Here is a 13,994-nt window from a genome sequence, read left to right as displayed (position 1 = left end):
GATAACACAGATTAGAACAATTCACAGGTCACACCACGCCTTTTAAACTTCTTGTAAGCTCAGCCATCATCGATCTCTTTTCTTGTAACTCGTATACCCCGTGGGGAGATCTTTGCCCTCCGGGGCATGCTACAAGGGTAGCTAGCTTTGGAGAAGGACTTGTCGTGTCACGATGGCTCGGACCTCGTCACGAACAGCCTCGGCCAACCTGTCACCGGGTTGCTAAATTGACGTCGGATAATTATCCGTTCACTAGTTCGAAATGCTGGCATGTCTTTCGGTGAGATGCCTACCGAAAATAAGACCATTTCGGTCTCAATACTCGCGATTCTAATACCTGTTTGGTGTAGATTCGGCTGCTGTTGATGCGAAGATATAACAGGGACACGCACCACCTCAATGGACTTCTCTCCGATGCTCAATATCCTGGTATTGATGGTCAATCATGGATGTGGTGAATCATGGCTACGAGGTGTCTTACTTGTCAGTTAAGTTGCGCGCCCTCGGTTTGAAGTGCCCCGAACGCTCGGCTAAGCGGCACGCTTGGGTCGAACTACTGCAACTCGACTGAGAAACAAGTTAGTCGTTCGAGCAAAGGGGAAGCTCGTATGGGGCCCCGCGTTTGCGGACTTCCCCAGGTTTAGGTTTAGTTGATGCGGATGTTTTGTTTCTTTGGGCGGCCACAACAGCTCCGGTTGACCTTGACCGCGGCCAGACATGTATAAAGGAGCTTGTCTGTCTGTTGCTTAATACCCCAACACAGACCAGCCAACGCCTCCGAAGCTTCATCAAGATTTCACGTTAGCTCTCGGCTCTACCAACATGCAGCACGACAAGCAAGACACCGAGATGGTGGAGCGTCGCGACTCCGGGAACGCGGCCACCATGCCCGTGATGCGGTCCAGGTTTGATGACCTTAGCGTCTGGCAGAGTGTGCGTCGCTATAAGCACGTCGGCCTCATCGCTATGACTGCGGCCTTTTGTGCCTCTTTAGATGGATATCGTAAGTATCCAGCCGCCTCAGCTACCAATCTCCACTAACCAGTATGACTCGCAGAGATCAACCTCAACGGTGGCATCGTCTCCAACAAGGGCTTCATCCGCCAGTTCGCTAGCCCTGGGACAACCATCATTGCTGGCAAATACATCTCGGCTTGGGGAGGCATTCAGTCTGCCGGCCAAACTGTCGGCCAAGTTGTACGTTGTCCTATTCCTTAGGATTTGGAACTCCTCTTAACAATGCTCGCAAGCTTCTTCAATACGCCACTGAAGGTCTGGGCCGCAAGCCTGCGCTTCTGATTATCTGGGTTACCCTTGCCGCTGTAAGTATTGAAGTCCAGGGGTTCTCTAACCAGGTATGGCATGGTTGACTTCTTGGCAGAGCATCTTCACTGAGACATTCGCTACCTCCTGGGATCACTGGCTGGTCGCGAAACTTCTCTCCGGTATGGGTGTTGGTATGCTGCAATCCACCATGCCTCTGTATCTCTCCGAGATCTCGCCCACCCAGCTAAGGGGTTTCTTCATCAACGCGTATACATTGTAAGTCTCGAATTACGTCAGCCACCTTACGGAAAGCTCATTCCTTCTAGCTGGTTTGTCCTGGGTCAACTCTTTGCTTCTGTCGCTCTGAACAGGCTCAACGCCAGTAACCCATACGACTTCCGGGATGCCATCTACACACAGGCAAGTCCAACATCAAGCCGCTTTCGATCATCACTAACTCTTCAGCAGTGGGGAATGATTGGCGTCATTCTGATCATATTCCTCTTTCTCCCCGAGAGCCCTTGGTGGCTGGCCAGCAAAGGCAAGACTGAGCAGGCCGCCAAGGTTCTGCGCCTGTGCTACGGACGCGTTGAGGGCTACGATGTCCAGGAACAAATTGTGCGTCCCTAGAATAGCGAGCATCTATCACTGCTAATCCCCGGCTTCCTGTAGGATATCATGACCGCCACGGTCGCAATGGAGCGCGCACAAGCTGAGCGGGACCAGGAGGTCGGTCCATGGGCAGTCTTCCGTGGCCGCAACCTCATCCGTTTCATCATTGCTGGATGGCCCAAGGTTACCCAGCAATTCGTCGGCCTGGCCGTCTTCAACACTTACGCGACATATTTCTGTATGTGACCTCCTTTCACTTTGTTACTGTCTGCACCGAGCTAACCGCAAAATAGTTCAATACGCCGGCAACAAGGATCCTTTCCTCGTGACCCTGATTCTTTCCAGTGTCCAGCTCATTTCCATGATCGCCACAGCCACTCTTACCGATCAAGTCGGTCGCCGGCCATTGACGGTATATCCCTACGCCGTTACTGTCGTGTCGGTTCTGTGCCTTGGCATCATCGGTTGCTTCGACTATACTGCCAAGGCCACTAGCTCACTTCTTGTAAGTAATATAGCGTTTCTCGGCAAGCTTCGACTAATTGTGAATTACTAGATCTTCTTTGCCTGCCTCGCAACCTTCTCGACTACCGGTGCCTCAGCCATCGGCTACGCCTACGCCACTGAGATTCCGCAACAGCGCCTCCGTGCTCGTACCGCTGGATGGTCTCTTGCCGTGTCGAACATGATCGCCATCATGTTCAGTTTCTGCACGCCTCTGATGATCAATGGTTCTGTGACTCATTGGGGTGTTAAGACCGGATTTTTGTGAGCGCATGCGCCTTCGATGCCGAGTCTTCATCGTGCTAACAAGCACAGCTTTGCGGGAACCGGTACTGTCGCCGTCGTGATCGCCTGGTTCATTCTTCCCGAGGTTGCCCGCCGAACGCCCGGTGAAATCGACGAAATGTCAGTCAAAGATCAACTTTATCTCCCTTATGTTATGTTCGCTTGGCTAACCATTTGCTCCACTAGGTTCGAGAAGAAGGTCAGTCTTCGCGGCTTTAAGAACTACGTTACCGAGGTCCAGCTCAACGCAGAGCACCACCAAGATAAGACACAGGGCGAGGCTTGATAGGTCGTCTGAGGAGAGATTTTCCGTAGTCACTTGGAAGCGTTTTGTCCTGCAAGAGGAGTGTTATGTTGAGGGTGCTTTCACATCTTGCCTTTCGTATCCATGTTTGATAGGAGACTCTTCTGTCAGCGGTGGGAATAGCTCATATAATAAACGACGAGCGAATCACTATATTTTACCTATGGGCCTTGTAAAATCCATCTTATCAGGGTTTCCAATTCCCCTAAGCTCCCAAAAACTTACCTACCTGGTCAACACAATCCACTAATTACACCCAAGACGACGACGGGGCCATTTCCCCACTTAGCACCGCCGAAGAAAAGAAATTCACAGTGAGTAATAAAGCAAAGTTCAAGGTTAGAGGAAAAAACGAGTATACTTTAGGACGAGTGACGAGGCTTAGGCACAGAACCTAAACTCTTAGATTGTTCTCAGGCTAAAAAGGACCCGCCCCAGGGGGACAGAATTCTGTCTCCACGTGACTGAACAATCCGCTGCCGAGATCGGCCTACCTGACCAAGCGCCCGACCAACTCATGTGAACCTTTGATCCTAAACTAGAGGGATTTCTGCGAGTTCAACTCTGTCAATACTGGTCATCTCTACTGAATGATTTACGTATTGCCTACCTAGGGGTGATGCTGCTCACTTCTTGTCTAATAGTTCGATATAACTACACCAATGCTAGGGCAAGTAAGTCATTCAAAAGCAAATTCATTAAAGCCAGAGTTCATCTTAGAGCCAGGCACCATCGCTACTAAAGTCCACAGTAAAATCCTGCAAATCAAGCGGAAATCCAAGTAATTTCATCCCATTCTCAAGCACCTGTCGCGCATTCTGATAGAGAACCAGACGGGCCTTCTTCTCCCCTCGACTGCTTTCCTGCTGCACAGTCCGTACGCTCCCTCGTTCATCTTCATCCTCATCGTCGTCTTCGTCAGGATGCGGCACAACCAGTGACAGTGAGTCCATCAGCCTGTACAAGTAGCCAAGCAGTGAGTGTGGCTCTGCAGACTTGTACGCCGCGGCAACGACTTCAGGGAACTGGGCCATGACGCGCAGCAAGTTTGCGCAATCGGGGTCCTTCAGTGCCGCATAGTCTATCTCAGAGCTTGCGACACCTTCGGCCCTCGATTCGTTGATTAGAGCTGTGAGCCTTGTGTAGCACCCTTGAAGCATGGGACCGGAATGAGAACTGAACGACGTCAACTTCTTGAGCTCAAAGGTGTAGCCGTGGCTCTTCTTCTTGGACATCTCCTGAGCGAGCAAAGCTCCGACCATGGCGTTGTTTGTAATCCTCTCGGCTGCGCTGCCGTCGACATCATCATCATCGTGCTCCATGTTCATGGCGTCTCGCATTCTGGCCTCACAGTTGTCGAGAAACTCTCGCAGCGAATTTGCCTCAAGGCCCTGCATGGCACCAAAGCTGATATGTTGCAGCTTTTCACTGAGATCCGATCGTCCCATGAGCTCGAGAGCCGTCAGGACCTGTTGGAAGTGGCTGTCTTGGGCGGAGGAGGTCACGTATATCATCTTGTCAAAGGCGAACTTCTCTTCCCGCTCGAGCGCCGCGGCCACATCACGGAGGGGATATCGTGTAGCACCGTCGCGTCCACGAATAACTTGTGTGCTGAAACTTTTCCTGCCGGTGTGCTTGACCCAATCTATGACCCACAACTTGTTAATTTCTGTCAGAATTCCCTTCTCTTTCAGCATGTTCTCGACTTTGGTGATTGTTGCAGGTTGGACTTGTGATTCACCCGAGTATTCATCAAAGGTGATACCAAGACGTTGGTACTCGGCCCTGAGGTCCTCGATAGTGATGCCCCTGAAATGGCTGGATTGCCTCAGAGCCTCATCATCGCCATCCTCCATCTTCTTGAAGATCTCGTCTCTTTCCAAAGCAATCGTCTTGTCCTCCACAGGGGAAGCGCATCCTTCGCCTTGCTTGGCTTTGCCCTTTGGGTCTTGCACGGGCTTGAATAATTCATTCATCTGCGCGTAGACGTCGAGAAGATGGATCGACCTCTCTTGTTGCAACTTTTTCTCGGAACCAAATCTCTTGTAGCCCGCGGCAAGCAAACCGACGTGCTTGCCCCAGTCGGCGAGGTAGTTGAGGCGCACAACCTCCCATCCCATAGCCTCGTACAAATTGGCGATGAATTCACCTAAAAGAGTGCTTCTGAGATTGTTGCCGTTGAAGCCGGTGGCCACGTTTGGAGAGGAAAACTCGATGACGATCTTCTTTTTGCCTTTCTTGGGTTCCTTTGCGTCCCGAAGCCCCTGCGAAAGGTCGAATCCATACGCTGATTTGCGATCGGCAATGTATGGCAAGAGAAGTCGCGGCAGCGTGTCAGGTGAAAATGTCATTCGAAGCTGAATGTCGTCTACCCTTGGTGCCAAGAACAAGGATGAGAAAGGCAACTACAAAGGCACGAGTTAGAGCAGAATCAAGCATGATCCTACAAGATGGGGTTGTCAAACCTGCGCTGCTACAGAAAAGGCCAACCTATTCAAAGCCTTGTTGTCGGCATCCTTGAGCTTTAGTCGTGGGAGTATAAGCGTCAAGTCCCCAAGCGAGGTTTCGGTCGTTGAGGCAATGGCCTCTTGGATGGTGGTGGCATCACGATTGAGAATGCTCAGCTTCGAGAGGAATTCAGCAAGATAAGAACGCCAAATCTCGACGGGTCTCGTTAGTGCAATAGCTGAGGCACTTTTTGGCATGGGCTCCAAAGACAGCCCGTGAAGGAGGGCGTTGAGCCCAGCCACGGTGTTGGTAGGCGATGCCATCGTGAGTTGAGCTGCAGCAACCAAGCTGTCTCTCCTTTGCAGCAGAGATGAGAGAAATTGGAAATGATGTGTCCAACTTATCTTCTCCTTTGGGCTTCAAACACCTCTTCTGCATTGCTGACTTGGGCGTGGGTGGTTGGGCCGTGATTGGGTACAACAGTGAGGCGTATTCCCTGCACCACGGGCCTCAGCTCCCACCATCTCATCATGCCCCAAGTGACGTGGCCGGCAACTCATGAAGGCTGCCAGAGGGGAGATTCAATGCCATAGTGTGATTTGCCGGACACCTTTACAGCGCTGGCTTGCTATGCAGTGCATTGTGATTTGTCAATGTGCAACCACTCGCCTTATCCTTTCAATTTGCACTGGCTGATGATGGAGCTTTTCAACCGCCTGATTCCGATCAGTTTGCCCAATAAGAGCCAACCACGCAGCTTACCATCCTCCTCGCGAAGTAATAAGCAAAAATCGCGGTATCTCGACGGCCTCACTCCTTGGCCTAAGGCCCACGTTGGCCAGCCTTACAATCGCGAGAGTCTGGACCTAATGTTCTAAAGATCCCGCATAATCAGCTCCATTCTACACTTTACCTTTTCAATGTTGGGCTGTACACGGGATGAGCTTGAGCGTCTATCTTTCTTAGTGTATTGCCTTCCAAGGCACTTCTCACCAGTGCCCAGTTCGTCCTGAAATGGAAGCAGATGAGCCTTGGGCTTTCGGATAGCACCTATGTTGGACGAACCTAGAGATAATTAACTATCTTGAGACATGTGATGCGTTATCTCATCAACTCACTTCCACGCAACGGGGCACACTCGAGTACCAATTACATCCAAGTCGTCACGTGTCGAACACAACATCGAGATGTACGACTCGCATGGAGTGCGGGGAAGCGAGAACACCTTCAACTGATCGTTAGCTACCGATTGTACTTCAATTATCTCATATTGTAAGATCAAAACAATACCACTCCCATCATGAGTGACCCAGCCAGCCGAGCCGATCTCACAAAGCGCCAAATTCCCTCAATGACACTCGCAACTGGCCTCACCTCCTTACCCGGTGCTGGCACGCGCATAGCCTCGCGTTCCGATGACGCCTCATCTCGGTTCACTGTTCCGGGGACTGCAGTGGTCACCGGAGGTACAGGGAACATCGCGTTGACCGTTGTCCGGGCTTTGTTGCAGCACGGACTTAGCGGGCTCATGCTGCTCGATCTGGATGTTGCCTCGGAAGCTGCTCGAAGAAACATTCATCAGCTTCAAGAAGAGTTTCCTGGAACCAAGATTGAGTGTTTTTCGGTCGACGTTACGGATGAAGGCGCCGTTGCTGATGCTGTAGCCGTGACGGTTGATCTCTTGGGATCGGTTGACTACCTCGTCTGTTTCGCCGGAATTGTCAATTGCGGTCATGCTCTCGACATGCCGGTCAGCGACTTTAGAAAACTACTGGACGTCAACACGACAGGGAGCTTCATCTGTGCGCAAGCAGCGGCAAGACAAATGGTCAAGCAGGGGAACGGTGGTCGAATCGTCTTTATTGCAAGCATCTCAGCCCATCGAGTCAACTTTCCCCAGCCACAGGTTGCATACAATACCTCCAAGGGGGCTATCCTAATGCTCAAGAGTAGCCTCGCTGCCGAATGGGCACATTACGGGATCACGGTCAACAGCATCAGCCCTGGGTACATGGATACTATCTTGAATGAGGGAGAGGGCTTGGCTCATGCAAGGCAAACGTGGGCAGAGAGAAATCCGAGCGGTAGAATGGGATTGCCCGAGGAGTTGAGTGGCATGGTTCTTTTGTTGTGTTCCAAAGCTGGCAGCTATATCAATGGCGGGGATATGGTAGTAGATGGTGGCGGCATTGTGTTCTAGAGGTCAAATAAGTACTTCATTATAATAATCGGTGGTATTAGAACTGCTCATGCTTCAAAAAAATACACAACAGCATATTCCGTACAAACCATCGGATTTAGTTGCCCTGCATTTCTTCCATAAGAGCGTCATACCAAGCATTAAGAGCCTCGTCCACATCGAAACCTCCACCATCCAAGAACTCGTTGACTTGATTCATATAGGCCTCCACACCATCTCCCATCGAGTACACCATTTCATCATTAACATCAAAAGTGAGACCCTCAGACGTAGCATACGGTTCCGGAGGTACCGTCGAGTCAACGTGGATGGACTCCATTGGCGATGTCTCGGTGACCGAGGTCCTTGAATAGACTTTGTTGCTCACAGCCTGGAAGAGATCTCGGTATCGTCTAAAATAAGATGCTTTCATATGGGATATGCCACGTTCAATGATATCAAGGCAAGCACTCGTGTCACCCATATGGCGGTATACCCTTTGCGCATCTTCAGTCCTCGTTTGAGGCAGCGCCATGCTTTGCCTGCGAGTCTTATTTCAGCAAGCAAAATTGATCAGGAGGGTGACATTGCTTACCAGTCGCAGTATAGAGCAGCCAAACCGACTAAGAGAATGTCATGGAGTTGTCTAAAACAACGACACACTGCCGAGATGCCATAGTCTGCATCAATCTTTGACCAATGGTGAATTGCAGTCGATGCAGCTCTAGAACAGTATGAGGCCATCTGACGGGAGGGAACCATAAAAGTCGGCGACGGTCTATGCAATAAAAGTTGCAAGAGACAGTATTCGATCTTCATCTCAGAATACTCGCGAGAAGGTTTCAGTGCCATCCCTTCCAATTGCTGCTCCCATGTCTCAAGATCGCGACGGATTTGGTCAGATGTTGCGCAAATTTGCTGAAATGTGGTGTCCATGGCTGTGCCATCTGGTCCTCTGGCGATGTAGATGGACTCGAGAATACGGCCACCAATCCGACGAAGGGCTATAATGTGGCGCAAAGGCTGAACGTTGTGTCTGTGGAAGATGGGTGCTGCTAAGCTCTCGAGTGTATTCAAACTGTCAAAACTTGAAGGTTCAGGCAACAAAGCGTGTATGGCATGGTCACGTATGGACAACACGCGACCTGTGATTGTAGCAACTTGTCTGTCACACCCGTTAGCTTAAGTCCTCAACCTCTAACAAGGTCCTACTAACCGCTCGAGATTATAGGCACACCACCACGTCCGATTCCTAACTTCCAACTCCTCAGCTGTAAATCCCCAGTCGGTATTGTGTCTATGTAGTCCAGCCTCAATGGCACAGGACATGATGTATCTGCTGAGTTGCCACATATCATTGTTGTGGCTGCTGCAAGACGAGTCAAGCATCCACACAGCTAATAACAAGACTGCCTGTATGCCAAAAAGATCTCGAGGATGATCATGGAAGCTGTTGAAAAATCGTAGAGCTGTTTGGAAATACGAGGTAGAATCGTTAAGATCCAGTGTCGCGGGGGAATCGTTGTCCTTCAAGGTGACCTGGCAGCTCCCCAGCGCAAGCACAATGAACACGATGAACTTCTCGTGGTCGGCGCATTGCCTTGGTTCTTGATATATGTGCTGAAAGACTCTCCTTAAGTAGGGTAGTTGAAGGAATGGCCACCAAATGTGAACGCGAGCGATATAAATGGCGAGTAGAGATCGAGCAACTGGTTGGGGTGGAAGAGCAGCGGACCTCTCCGATGGACACATGTCGAGGCTTCCCCCTTGTTGGCCAGTGGCCCATGAAGGGACCAAATTGAGTTGCTTGAAGAATATTCTCGCGAATGTTGATCCAGCAGCGCTGCCCACTAGAGGGTATAAATCAGTGAGCCTAATAGTGAGCGTCAACGTTACTCACCATATTTACTTCCAGAGTACATATTTGATCCTCCAGTTGTGAGAAACCCCACCTCTTCAGCTTCCTTTTGAAGATTGGCTGGCACTGGCTGTACGCTTTGGGATGTGGTGCTGATGACTAGGTTTGGTTGGTCCGGCACGTCGCGTAACCTCGCCTGTAGATCATTGATCTGATCCTGAAGACTCTGTAGTACAGAGTATGGATATGAGACGCATTCAGTGATATTACACACATCGTTTTGTCTTATACATGCAGAACACCGGGGTACTTTGAGATCACACTAAGCCGTCGGAGTCAGCCGAGGTTGAAAGTTACTCATCGTGAGGGGTCAACCTTGACTTTTCGAGCATGGCAGCGACTACACGCCTTGGAGACAGATGGCTGGAGATTGGAGAGCATATGGTAATTGGTGTATTGGAGGGCCTAGATGTGTTTGACAGTTGGAGGAATGAAAGATAGTAAAGTCCAAATCTTCGGACGGGTCCGGGACTGTGGAGATGGACTGATTGACGCCATGGCACGTGAGGATAGTCCGATGCCGGCCTAGTGCTCGGATGGGAACTCAATTCTATCAGTTCCGAGAGTTTACCCTGTATCAATTATTTATCGACATGCTTCTCAGCAATAGTGGCCTCTTCTCGAGTTTTCATCCTCATTCTGCTTACCTTTGTCATCCTGGAGATCTCGGCTCCAGAACACAGTAATCGCCGCTTACCGTAGATGTCACCCATGACCATTGAAACAAATGTCCTAGCTGTCATTACCATCCATACCTAGCCAAAGAGACATTCATGTCGCTTGTGTTCATTCGGGAACAAGGTTTATCAAATGTCCTAGTATGTAGATAGTAAACACTGGGTTACCACCGGACATATTCTCTCTCTCTGCAGCTACTGGTTCTACATTCTCTGAACAGATCGCCTTTCCAGTAGTAGTTCTTGAATTTTGAAGTGACGTTTGAGTGTTACAACGTGCTGAATGCTACCCTTCATCTTCAATCACTTGTGCAAGTGATCAGCAGTCACATGTAAGCCCCAACCGAGACATGGATGTTTGCATAAACCGGGCATAGACATTATTTCCCCGAAGAAACGCGTTAGAAATTAAGGTTCATCCTGCGCGCATCAACAAGCTTATGACGGTCGGACCTTTGTAAATCCGAGTGGTGACACAACACAGGGTGGTATCCCTTCTTCTCCTTCCCGACTAATTTCTTACTCTTCATCTCTCTTTTGACTTGGCTAATTTAAAAGTCATGGCTTTGAAGGGATTTTTCGTGAGTTTTCTCATTCTCGAAACAAGAATGATACTGACCGACTTCAGGGCGTTGTAGCGCTGGGTCTCCTCATACCCTTTTTGTATGAGCGCTCTGCCGTTCTCTCATTCTTCTATAAAAACACGCCTGCTCGGCTCCCCCGGATCAACTCTCTCGGCAAATATGAGATCAAGTTTGAGGACCATATGAGGAGCTGCGAAGATGTTTTCCTTCTTGAGGAACATCACCTGGCCATCATTGCCTGTGATGCCGGCAGGGAGCGATGGAACACGGTCATGGTATGGATGCCGAGAGCTCTCTTCTCTTTGCAGATCTCACTAACTTAAGAGTAGGGTGTGTTCCTTGACGGAGAAGTCGCCAACGCTGACCTCTGGGCTTACGATTACGAAAGTGCATCCAAACCAGATGCCGAATCTCTCATCCGTATCAAGCTCACAGACTTTGCCTCTGCTCAAGACTTCCACACGTTAGGGCTTGCCTATCACAAGGAGACATCCACGCTCTATGTGACGAACCATGCCAAGGCAGGACCTCGAATTGAACTGTTCAAACTGGACGTCGCGTCATTGACAGCAAAGCACATCCGCACAATCGAACACCCTCTTATCCACGCTCCCAATGCCATTGCTTTGATTAGCGACAAGGAGTTCTATGTCACAAACGCCCACTACTTCACCAGGGCGCAGTCGAAATTCCTAAGTCTCATGGAAACCTACCTCGCCCTGCCTCTTGGTCCTGTTGTCCACGTGAGCCTTGAGCACCCTGAGGTTGAGGCAACTGTTGTCGCTCGAGTCCCTTTCGCGAACGGTATTGAAGTGCTCAACAGCTCGACAGTGGCGGTTTCTTCCACTTCTTCAGGGACTGTTTTCCTATTCAACACTCCAGACAAGCTGACATTTGAGAACCCTACCAAAATTCGTGTCTCATTCCTCCCCGACAATCTCTCTTGGGCTAATGGCAAACTCCTTATCACCGGTCACCCGTTTGTGCCGGCATGCAACAAATTTGCCGAGACACGACATATCTGCAATGACCCGAGCGAACTTGAGGCTGCATCGCCAGAGATGAAGGAGTACTGTGCCAAGGGCGAGGCGACTTCTGCTGTTGCGGAGTGGAGTGAGGAGGGTGGATTGAAGTATCTTTACTCCAGCACAGAGTTCCCTACAAGCACGACAGCTGTGAGGGACGCAAAGAGAGGCGTTGGTATCATTACGGGACTGTACGCCAACGGAATCCTGGTCTGGCGGGAGAATCAGTAATGCGAGTGAGGCCTTTGCTGTAATCCTCCCCTCATTTCGACCATTGGAATTCCACTGAGACAGTTTCATCGCATGAGACAAGTCTAATTAGTCAGTACTCTAAATCTGCAAATCATTGTGCAGTATTGTAGAACATTACTATTCATATCTACAATGCGCTGAACAGCTGCACTCCTCTATACATACTCATGACCAGAACCAACTATCTAGTATGTGTATCGGAAGTTGGGGTTCTGTCCATCAGTCTGGTCGTTCCTCTCTGCCTCCAACCCAGCATCGATGGTTTCATGGGCCTTTCCATGCTGCGCATCTCGCTTCTTGTTCTCGACTGCACAGAGGACATAATACGCCATGCCAGTCGCTGCCATGAGGGCGAACGCGCAGAGCATGGAGCCAATTCCCAGCGCATACGTGGGCGCCTGTCTATCAAGGAAGAACTGGGGTCCAACGATATTTCCAACAGCTAAAATCAACATCTGTTAGCAAAATGTCGTTCTTAGCGCAATGGGTATATGCTTACCATAAACAATCGCGATAGAGATACCCATGAAGCTCTTTTTGGTCGCACCGGCGGTGTTGGAAGAGGACAAGCTAATGAGAAAGACCCATGGGACGTTGTAGAATCCCATGAGATACACACCGGCAAGGGAAGCATCTCTTTGAGTCGCAACATCAAGAGAATGAACCATCACAGCACCAACCAGGCCAAAGATTGCGCCCATGATCCAGAAGATGCAACGCAAGTTGGGGATAAAGTAGGCAATGGTGGTTAGAATGGCCTGACTGACCATAGCCACGGCGGCTTGGGGAGTAGCCATAAGAACAGTCTTTGTCCTACTAAAGCCGTAACCCGCAATGATGAGTGGGTTGAAATTAGTGATGCCCGCATTGGCGATGGCGTATCCAAAGACTCCAAGCCAGATGCAGTAGCATTTGGGGTCACGGAGGGCTTCCAAGATCTGGGGTGTGTGGAATGCCTATGGCAGCCTGTTAGCATTTTGAGCTGTCAGTCCGTAATGGCTTATAATAGCTCACCCTCTTTGATTCAACGCCAGTTTGGTTTGGTGCAAGTCGAATGAGAGCCAGCTTCTTCTCTTCGGCAGTAAAGAACCAAGCTTGAGACGGAGTGTCAGGAAGGCCAAAGAACACAAGGGTTCCGGCAAGGACAGTGACTGATCCGTAGATGAGGAAGATGTACTAAGGAAGAGACTCATCAGTATGGAACTACTTCCAAGCCCACATGTCGTGAGAGGAAAACACCGCAAACTCACCTTCCAAGTGGACAAAGACCCGTTGATTTGTCCGATAGCGTAGGACAAGATACCACCAAAGACACCAGCAAAGGTGTTGTACCAGAATGCTGTGCGAAGAGGTTGCTCGTGCCTCAAGTACCACATCGAGTTGATAATCATCATGCATGGCAGGACAGCAGCCTCAAAGATTCCAAGAAGGAATCGAATCGTCGCCAGACCAGCAAAGTTGTGACAGAGTGCCATGAAGCATAGAGAGCCTCCCCACAAGACCAAACACGTGCCGACATATTTGCCAATGGGGATCTTGGTCATGAGCCAAAGGTTGGGAAATTCCATAGCCAGATAACCAAAGTAAAAGATGCTACTGAGCCAGCTGTACTCTTGCGGCTTGAGGTGGGCATCCTCTTTGATACCAAAGATGGCAGCGTAACCAAGAGCGTTCTAAACTTCAAGTCAGTACATTGTTCCTCGCGGCTGACGATAATCAATACCTTGTCCAAGAATGCAAGTGTCATACTCAAGACAGCAAGTGGCATGACAACCAAGTCGGTCTTCAAGAGGAGACGCTTGGCCTGGGCCTTTGTCAACACTGCATCAGAACCATCTCCACCATCCGAAGACACTGTATGATGCATGTCCTTGCCGGGATCTTTATCAGGGGTCTCGTGAAGTGACATGGTCTCAGAATGTGTACAGAAAATGAGATAT

The 13,994-nt window shown here is 50.0% G+C and overlaps 6 protein-coding genes across 6 annotated transcripts; 3 read left to right on the top strand and 3 right to left on the bottom strand.

Annotated features, from left to right (window-relative positions):
* Window positions 1–894: 894 nt before the first annotated feature.
* Window positions 895–2,953, top strand: NECHADRAFT_54550 (uncharacterized protein; the record flags this gene model as incomplete). The annotated part of the gene is made up of 10 exons (XM_003040931.1): window positions 895–1,003; window positions 1,058–1,197; window positions 1,251–1,322; window positions 1,382–1,542; window positions 1,593–1,884; window positions 1,939–2,116; window positions 2,172–2,383; window positions 2,435–2,646; window positions 2,698–2,787; window positions 2,854–2,953. 10 exons carry the CDS (start codon window positions 895–897, stop codon window positions 2,951–2,953), a joined length of 1,566 nt encoding a protein of 521 aa, XP_003040977.1.
* A 734-nt stretch (window positions 2,954–3,687) lies between these two features.
* On the bottom strand, window positions 3,688–5,676 carry NECHADRAFT_54509 (uncharacterized protein; the record flags this gene model as incomplete). The annotated part of the gene is made up of 3 exons (XM_003040903.1): window positions 3,688–3,834; window positions 3,904–5,376; window positions 5,437–5,676. 3 exons carry the CDS (start codon window positions 5,674–5,676, stop codon window positions 3,688–3,690), a joined length of 1,860 nt encoding a protein of 619 aa, XP_003040949.1.
* Window positions 5,677–6,896: 1,220 nt separating this feature from the next.
* Window positions 6,897–7,601, top strand: NECHADRAFT_19025 (uncharacterized protein; the record flags this gene model as incomplete). The annotated part of the gene is made up of 1 exon (XM_003040930.1): window positions 6,897–7,601. A coding segment is annotated over one exon (705 nt), but the record flags the coding sequence as incomplete, so codon positions are not given.
* A 115-nt stretch (window positions 7,602–7,716) lies between these two features.
* NECHADRAFT_88078 (uncharacterized protein) lies at window positions 7,717–9,520 on the bottom strand (the record flags this gene model as incomplete). Its single annotated transcript, XM_003040902.1, has 4 exons — window positions 7,717–8,140; window positions 8,194–8,763; window positions 8,815–9,448; window positions 9,499–9,520. The coding sequence occupies 4 exons, from the start codon at window positions 9,518–9,520 to the stop codon at window positions 7,717–7,719; spliced, it is 1,650 nt and encodes a 549-aa protein (XP_003040948.1).
* Window positions 9,521–10,753: 1,233 nt separating this feature from the next.
* NECHADRAFT_88077 (uncharacterized protein) lies at window positions 10,754–12,033 on the top strand (the record flags this gene model as incomplete). The annotated part of the gene is made up of 3 exons (XM_003040929.1): window positions 10,754–10,774; window positions 10,822–11,052; window positions 11,107–12,033. 3 exons carry the CDS (start codon window positions 10,754–10,756, stop codon window positions 12,031–12,033), a joined length of 1,179 nt encoding a protein of 392 aa, XP_003040975.1.
* A 206-nt stretch (window positions 12,034–12,239) lies between these two features.
* Window positions 12,240–13,921, bottom strand: NECHADRAFT_54522 (uncharacterized protein; the record flags this gene model as incomplete). Its single annotated transcript, XM_003040901.1, has 5 exons — window positions 12,240–12,496; window positions 12,554–13,010; window positions 13,069–13,230; window positions 13,305–13,727; window positions 13,778–13,921. 5 exons carry the CDS (start codon window positions 13,919–13,921, stop codon window positions 12,240–12,242), a joined length of 1,443 nt encoding a protein of 480 aa, XP_003040947.1.
* Between the last annotated feature and the right edge of the window lie 73 nt (window positions 13,922–13,994).

Source organism: Fusarium vanettenii, assembly GCF_000151355.1.
Source record: "Fusarium vanettenii 77-13-4 chromosome 13 genomic scaffold NECHAsca_55_chr13_4_0, whole genome shotgun sequence".
In the NCBI taxonomy this organism is placed as follows: domain Eukaryota; kingdom Fungi; phylum Ascomycota; class Sordariomycetes; order Hypocreales; family Nectriaceae; genus Fusarium; species Fusarium vanettenii.
Note: the sequence above shows the minus strand (reverse complement) of the source record. Positions and strands in the feature narration are given on the sequence as shown.